The following is an 8672-nucleotide window of genomic DNA, read 5'->3' on the forward strand; positions in this document are numbered from 1 at the left end:
GTTTAAGAGCGTTTTAGCAACTTAAAGGTGTTGCTTCAGCAAACTTCCTGGCTGCTCTGTTCTCATTGGCTGGAGGTACTCCTCAGGAGTTGCTCTTTTTTCCTTATCAATTACCAGTGCCTGGAGTTCTGCTACTAATCTATCCTCTGCCAAATGTCAGATGTTAAATTTACTCCCCCTCTATCATCTTGAAGACAGCAGATGAATAATGCATATGTTCCCTCTGGTATGTTTTAAAGTGAAATAGCTATTCCAGAATAACTTCAGGCATGAACACTTTGAATGGATTATGCTACTTTGGAAAATGGCACTGCTTTCAGAAGTGTCCACACAAGGAGTCATTCAGGAGGAGTTTGTGTTGACATGCCCTATGCTATAAAGAAGCCAACCATGAATCCATCTGTTCCTGTTCCCAGCCATTAGGACTAGATGTGTTTGTTTTAAAGAGCTTGGATTTTGCATAAACTGATGGGCTGGATAGAGTAGGTATAGGACCTCTACAAAAGAGACTCTGTATCTAAAATGTTTTTTGTTAGCATCTGTTTAGTTTCAGTGAACAAGATAAGTTTGACTAAATCTTTGTTGTCCAACTTTTCTTGATGTCACTTCCCTATTCTCTAGTTGTCAGTCTACTAGAGCGCAGACAGCCTGGATTTCCAATGTAAAGAAACAAGGGAAAACAAACCTTTTAGGACTCTCTACAATGAAGAGGGGGAGGCACAAAGACCACTTTTCCTCTGCTGCTCAGCTGTTACTCCTGTGTTACATGCCACCCCCACTTACACTTGGGGGAAGGATGCTTGATCTTAATTCAGTTTGTATTTTTGCTTTGCACTTGACCTTTAAGTTTTTGGACCTGGAGTTTTTGGAACTGGCTATTGTAGCTGAACTGCTATTGAAATTCGTTTGTAACATATTTTTCTTTGATGTTAATTACTCATTCAGGAAGGAAAAGAGAATGGTTTAAAGTAGAAGATGCTATCAAGGTTCTTCAGTGTCATAAGCCTGTTCATGCGGAATACCTGGAAAAACTGAAACTGGGCTGCTCCTCAACAAATGGGAATTCTGTGGTCCCCAATCTTCCTGATAACAACTCCTTATATGTCACTTCTGCACAGACTTCTGGGTTGCCCTCTACTGTGAGATAAAAATTGGGATTACCTTTTTACTCATGCACCATGACAAGGTGGAGGAGGGGGGAATGTATTTGTGTTCACATGCAGACATCTTTGACTATCAGTCCTCAGCAAAATGTGTGAATACATCATAACATTCAGACACTGACTTTTTTTTTCCCTTTTAACAATGTAAAATAGTAATTCAGCAAACTAAAGCCATATATGGAATTTTTTAAGATGCCTTAACTGGCCATTTTTTAAAAACAATATATAAACTTACACATCTGTTAAAAATAACAAACATCTGGGTTAAGTGGAACTTATTCCAGATTTTGGCATAATTTTTTTTAGTCAGGTAGTCGTTAAATAAATAAATAAATTGTTTAGCAGGAAAATTCTTGAACAAATGGCAGTAACGTTTCTCTTAAACTTCCACTCAAAATGTACAATTAAAGTGCTAGATGACCTCTAAAATACTACCACTATCTGGGAAACTGAGCATCGTATTCACCTTAGATACATAAGCATGACTTCAATAAAGCACTAAATACATCCAGCCAATCACAGCAAAGGATTCAAACATCAAGCAACATTTTTCCCTCTGTTACCTTGACCTGTGGAATCTTAACATACAAAATGTAGTTTGACAGCTCGAGCAAAGATTCAGAAAAGAGGCTCAACCATTGATGCTTTGTTGCTACAATTCCAAAAGCTGTTCAAAGACTTTTTTTTTTGTAATACTTAGCCAAATATGCAAGAAATTCATAATTGTAGAAAGAGGTACATGAAAACTGAAAACATGTTCTCTCCCCCCCCCCCCTTCCCCGACTCCCGCTGATCATTAAGTGTTGCCTTCCTCTGATGGTGCGATCCCATAGTTTCCTAGGATTGCATCAGTTTCTTCCAGTTTTGAGTCTCTTGTAGCTTCTGTGGCATATAAGACTAAAGTACAGTGTTTGGAAGAAATTTATGTCTATAAGGGAACAACATGGCTAGGTCTAAGTCCATTGCAAACTAGTAATCAAGAGGAAGTGGCACTTTGTGGACTAGGAGCAGAAAGGGCTGGTATTGACATTTCAGATTTACCAAAATTTTTGTTACCTTATTAATGACTGTGCTGGATATCCCAATTAAGTTGTAATACTTCAAAAATAGTCTTGATTGCTCAAAATAACGACTTTTGCTCTCTGAAGTGAAAGTAGAGCTAACTGGCGTAAACTTAGGACAGCATCCTGTCATAATTACTATTTCCCCCCCTGCACCTGTCAACCAAAAAAGATAGAAATTGAACTTAACCATGGGTCCCAAATATGTTCTTGCCACTGTGCCATTAAGACAGTTTTCTGCAAAGAATGCCATCTAGCTCATGCAGATACTTTTGGAATCTAAAAAATATTAATTTGTCACCTTCTTTCTGGGCAGAAAGCGAAAACTGAGGTTAGGGTAAACATGTGTCTTGTGAAGGCTGTTTTGGGTAAACTCATTCTTTTACATAGCATTTGAACCCTTTGTAAATAGTCCAACTGGTAAATAGTGAGTGTAAAATGGAAAGTAAATGTAATTTAAACATTTTGTTACTAAATACACAACTACTTTTTTAGCACAAATTGTGTAAAATGCTGCTATAAATTAAACTTTTGCGTGCTGTTACACTTTTTTAGGAAAATATTGGTGCCACAAGTGATCCTTTTTGAAAAATGAGATCTTTGTGCCATATATAAATGCATTTAAACCATGGATAGTAATGTTTTAGAGGTTTCACCTCATGTAAACTGTTCTTTGAAGAGGCCAAAAGTACTACTGATTAGAAATGGCCCTAAACATGAGCCAAAATACAGAAGCTGCCTGAACCTTGAGGTGGGAGGTTTTTTAAATCCCCAGATCAGCACTAGCCCTATGGTTCTAGTTCCAGGTCACTTCTAAAATCAGAAAAGCAGGCATGTCTTCTACATATAGTTCAGATGCACCACAAAATGGTGGAATCGTCATGAATAGCTGATCTCATGAGACTTCAGGTATTTGAGGGCCAAAATCTCAACAGTTCATGAGATTTTTAAACCCATTTTAATTCTTCTGATCTTAACACCACTATCATTGCCTAGCTTTTGTCCTGACTGAAGGGCTTACAGAATTGAAAAAAGACTGACTAAAACATCTAGAGAGCTGAAGTCAGGTGCTTTGAAAAGAATGTCTCATGTACAATGACAGACTGGTTTAATGGTGATAGAAACATCTGATTTTTAAGTTGATCTAGTCTGTCTTTTTGGAACAGTGAACCATTCAACTTTTCAGTCATGTACATCGACACTCATTTTTGTGCAGTAGTCATTAACACATTAAACTGAGCTTGTAACTGTTAGCCTTTTGAGAAGTTTCTTTTGATTGTACAACATAATCCATGAAACGACATACAAAAGTCCAAAGTAGTTACTTGGCTTCTAGTTCATAACTGCTTCTATCTCAAAACAGTTTCAGACTCCTGAAATGAAAAGAGAACCCATATTTGTATAAGATATTAGTGGTAATGCATGATCTTATTTTGTAGCTCTCTATGTATTTGATAACTGTGTAAAAATGTACAGAATTGCTGTTGCTAACAAATTGATTGCCTATAAATATTTTAATATTTTGGTTGCACACATTGACTGTTAATAGTGCCACATGAATTCTTAAATGCCATTCACTGTACAGATCTCTTCAGTCTCTATGCAGCTTTCAAAATGAAGCCCTGTATTGTTCAATTGGATTTCCTATGCTTTTCTATTCACAGAAGTTTGAAGTATATGACAGTAAAGGTAAACTGCCAATACTGTGCAGGCTCTTGCTTTAAGTTTGCTACAGGAAACCATTCTGGCAAATTCCCTTTGTATGTTTTGAGTCTTTTAACAGTCTAAGTGAACGCTAAAGTTAAATTCTACAGAAATGGATGATGTAAAACTTGGGATAAGGAGGATAAAATTTTCCATCAACTCCTGCTGTCAAGATTATCTATAGAAGCATGTTACTGCCAGCAGTTTCCTCATGTTTTTACAAGAGTTTCCAGTTTGGTTTATGAAGTAACTAGTGGTGGTTTTATGGCTTACGGTGGTGCATTATTTGTGCAAACAGGACTAGAATTTACCTTTTTAAAACCCCCCGCCCTCCCAAAGTGAGGTGCTTGTGGCTCTGAGGCTTGCCTGGCTGTGTGAACAGAAAAAGGAATCTGATTTGCATCAATGGTTTTCCTGTAGCAGCCATGGTTTGGGATCATGATGACCCAAGATAAAATAATGTGATAGGCTATTGCCAATGGAAATAGCTTCAGCTCTACCTGAATTGGAAGTTTAGTTACAATAAATACTTATTTAAAAATAGATGTTTTAACACTGCAGAAGTATCAAGTGTATTGCGCAGAGACTGTTAAAGTGAAAAGCATAATTTGGTGACTTACTGCACACTAACTTTGCCCAATGTTGGTGTATTGACAAGTCACTGTGGAGAAAATCAAAAGGGGAAAAAACCTAGTTGGTTTGTTTATCAACTTCATTCTGAGAAGAGAAATTTGAAGGAAAATCCCCAACTTAAATTGTAAACATTTTGAACTGCTTGCATGGATTTCCTTTAAAGATTGATGTAAGAATTTTGACTTTTTATATTTGAGATAAATATCAAAATAAAATCTGAACTAGTGCTGTGTGTGCCATCTTTCAGTAGGCACTAGTTTTACCACTGGTAGCAAAGTGCTGATATACAATGCTTATGCCCCATCTGAAAAGGGTTTGAGGACTGCTTAAATATAGCACCGCCACTGTAGTTAGCCCTCTCCGTGCTCCAGTTCAAACGTCATTGTAAATGTGGCCTAAAACTGACAGTCATGCACACTTGCTCCTGTTGTGTTCTGAATAGTTCAAGTAATAGTGTGGGTGCAAATACAGTTGAACTTTTTTTAACTGCTTCTACAGCCCTGTGCTGTAGGAGTTGTCTAGTCACAAACCATTTTAAACTGAACTTGGCAGAGTTGAGCTGTTTTCATTCTTCAAGTTGCCTATTAAATTGCCAGGGTGTGTAAATGTTCAAGTCCTCTCTGCTCCAGCCAGATCAGTCACATTCCTTACTCCCTGTCTACTATGTAGACATTGTTGATAGCCCTAAACTGTAGCACTAGTTTGGCTTTTTTGTAGGAAAAGCAGTTTTAAAGCTTCCTTTTTGTCTTTTAGTGCCAGCTGTGGAGTGCAGGTTCTCTCCCTCATCCTGGCACTTTGTTCCCACTATAGGAGAGGGGATCTTAACTTCATACTCCATTCTTTCTCCCACATGATAAATGTCTCATGTAGGACACCCAGCAAACACTGATGCTGCTTGCAAAGCTTTCTGAGAGAGCCATGAAGGTTAGCACCAAAACATTTCACTCTTTTTCTGCAGGAAGTTCCAGGAGCTTGGGAGCCAGGAAGTTGTGTAGAATGGCCCTAGGCTAAAAGGAGTAGTGATGGAGGAGAACCTAGAAAGGTCACATCCATTTTCAGAGACTGAGATTCAAGCACTGTTTGTGTTGCATTCTGAAAGATGGGATCAAGGGAGTCTGTACTGACTGTCCCTCCAAGTGCTGCTCTCAAAAAAAAAACAAAAAAAAAAACCCATCCTGACAACTGCCTTTTCTCTTGTCTATATCTCATCTCATCTCATGGACAAGGTTGGGAGCATGAAAGAGGGCAAGGACTGGCTGTATTATGTGGTGATCACCTCCACTACCAGCTGATCAGTTAATCCTGTTGACTCAAGACTGAAGCTGGAAAACTTTTTGACAAAGTGGGTGCATATGGTGTTAACTGGGGAAGCATTGTAGCAGAAGTATATTGTAATCTGTCTGCTGTGTGGGTTTGAAGCTCTGACACAGGGCCTTGATCCTGGTTGACTTAGAGAGCTAGTCAGAGTGGTCTTAAGCAGCCATTGTGCCTTTTTGGTCTGCTTGGTTATGTGTAATTAAGCAAATTGGAAGCCTGGGAGCATTCTAGTCTACCCTGTTTCAGTTGCTGCTGCTTAAGTACAACCTCTCCATACATGTGATCTTTGAGTAGATATCTCCTAAGACATGAAGATGAATTACTTCAGTTTAGCTAGCTGGTCCTCTAGTGTAGCATTTTTTAATTGGTATGTGCTGGTGGTGAGGCCTACATTTGTATTTGATTGTCTGTCTCCTAATGTAGAAAAGGCTAATGGGTATCTCAGCATTCCTGCTTGCCTCTGTGGTATTGCCAGAGGTGGCTTCACTCAGCAACCCAGCAAGCATAAATCGGTCTGATATACCCCTTATCTAACATCAGCACCTGATGATAAAGCAGCATATAGATAGATACAAACTAGAGCAGTGGGTCAGCAGTAGTTTTCATCTCATCCCTGACCCTAAACTACAGCCTTGCTCTTTTGAAGGCTGCTTCAGGAACACAATTGAAATTGGGCATGCTTTAGAGGTCAGAGGCACCAATAGGTCTTAACATATGTTAAGAGAGGAAACTTACCTACCTCACCAGTGCCAAAAGCCAAATTTCCACAGTGCAGTCCCTTACTGAGTGGAGGGGAACAACTACCATCTTCTGCATTTTTGGGGAGGTAAGAGGTGACATTCTGCCACATTTGTTCAAGGACAAAGGCTGTGTTCAGTACCTCTCATGGATGGAAGGGACAGGTACAGTCTCTCACCCTTAGAAAGCAGCAGGTAGCTTATTAATAACCTGCTTATTGCAATCTAAACTACTTTTGCTATACCTGGACTGTCATTTTAGGACAGTTTCCCCACCTTTACATAAAAGGGGAATGTTTGTCAAAAGAAATGGAATCCAAGAATGGCACTGCCAGTAGTCAAGGCAGTTGATTCAAAAGATATGAACTACTCAAGGGCAATGAACACACCTGTTGTATAATCAGCTTCTACTTTTCTAAGAGGCTTGCCTCAACTCCTAAATCTAGCTGTGCTGGGTAGTTAATGTTCCCAAACATTTTTCCTCATACCAGACTCATTGTCACCTTCAGTTAGTCAATAAGGGGTAAGAATATAGTCAGCACCATCTCAAGTCTTGCCTCAGAGGTTAACTACACAGAACCCTGCTTTTAAGGGACCAAGTCTTAATATAGGGACTGCTGCGCCCCCCCCCCCCCCCCCCCCACACACACTGAGATGCAGCAGTTGCTCCCATCTAATTTAGCTCCCTCACTAGGCTGCTGGAGTGTTGGCTCCCAAGTACAGTCTAGGAAGGCAGACCTACCTTCAGCTGTGGCAGGCTGCTGTCTGCAGTAGTGAGGGTTTTATGGTAGCTAAAGGAATTCACACTGGAACCCATTCCATATTTCTTGGCTTTTTTATACTGTTTGCCCTAATATTCCAATTTTTAAGATGGCCCAGCCCACATTTATACAAACAACTGGACTGAAGTAGTCACAGGATCCAAGGGAAAAGATCAACACCTAGGAAGATGGTGGAAGGGGTTGACTAAGATGAGCAATTAGCTGGGTATGTGCCTGCTACTACACTGCATAGCAATGATACCAGTTTAGATGTTGCAATATGCTTTATAGTTAACCCAGTGCAACAAGCAGTGTGGTGGTTTACATGTCAGCCTAACTGTTTAGACTATCTGCAGCCCCAGAAAGGTACATCACTTTACAGTTTTTTCCACAACCTTAGAGGCAAGAAACATTTTAAAATGCATCTTCTGGAACAATTTTGTAGTAGGAATCCTTCTGCAGGTGTTGCAGCCACAACTGAAGACCTATGTGTGACCAATCTTCCAGTAATGTCTATTTTGTATTTAAGACACCCACACCCTATTGTGTTTTCATGTCATGTGCTAACTTCTTCTGGCAAAGGGTGCTTTATAAATACAAAAATTTGCATAAGTTAATCCCTCAACTCTTTACTGTGAAGATGCCGCCTCTCGTAGCTGATGGTCTGTGGCTAGTCAAATTGACAGCTTCTTGCCATCAAACAGCTGTCTAGGTCTATGAGTAGTTCTCATATTTTCTTTTAGGAGTGCATGTTACCAGAGTAATTATGTTTTGCTAAAATAGTTAGACTTTTGCTCCACCTCTTGCAGTCACTACATGTACTTCATGTTTGTTCAGTGCTTGGAAAAAGTAAATCAGCCCTCATTTGCCATCATTACTCCTTCCACTCAAGTCCAGGCTGCTACTTACTACAGCATCAAACAGCAATAAAGCAGTTTAGATAGTGTGTGCCCCTCTTCACACACACTGCAGTGCCTCAGAATTAAGTGGTCACAAGGAAAATCTTGAATATTTTGATGACATGAGTTGTACTTCTGGCCTGAAGTCCATTACCTGTGGTGGACACATGCAGCTGTATTAACCCCTCAGTGTTTTACAGTTTGTTTTTAAACACAGTAAACAATTAGGAATGTTGGTTGGATAGTTTAATTACACTTCCAAAGCATTTAAAAAACTCCTATATTGTGCAAGAAACAGAAAATAACTTTTCAAGACCAAGGAAACAGTCTAACTTTTGTCCGAGAGGTTTCGGACAGAATGGTTTACTTTTCTTCCCACTACAAAGCAGCAGCAAAT

At 39.4% G+C, this 8672-nt stretch overlaps 1 protein-coding gene across 3 annotated transcripts in view; it reads left to right on the top strand.

The window, feature by feature from the left end:
- The window catches only part of NUDT4 (nudix hydrolase 4), a 54259-nt gene extending 49472 nt beyond the window's left edge, over window positions 1-4787 (top strand). For 2 of the 3 annotated variants that reach the window (XM_075066952.1, XM_075066956.1), the window contains exon 5: window positions 950-4787. In XM_075066952.1, coding sequence (XP_074923053.1) covers window positions 950-1148 — 199 coding nt within the window. In that variant the 3' untranslated portion in view covers window positions 1149-4787. Of the gene's footprint in view, window positions 1-945 lie in introns of all 3 variants that reach the window. The other variant, XM_032774914.2, reaches the window with a different exon arrangement.
- Window positions 4788-8672: the final 3885 nt, after the last annotated feature.

The sequence above is a fragment of the Chelonoidis abingdonii genome, chromosome 1 (assembly GCF_003597395.2).
Source record: "Chelonoidis abingdonii isolate Lonesome George chromosome 1, CheloAbing_2.0, whole genome shotgun sequence".
Lineage (NCBI taxonomy): Eukaryota > Metazoa > Chordata > Testudines > Testudinidae > Chelonoidis > Chelonoidis abingdonii.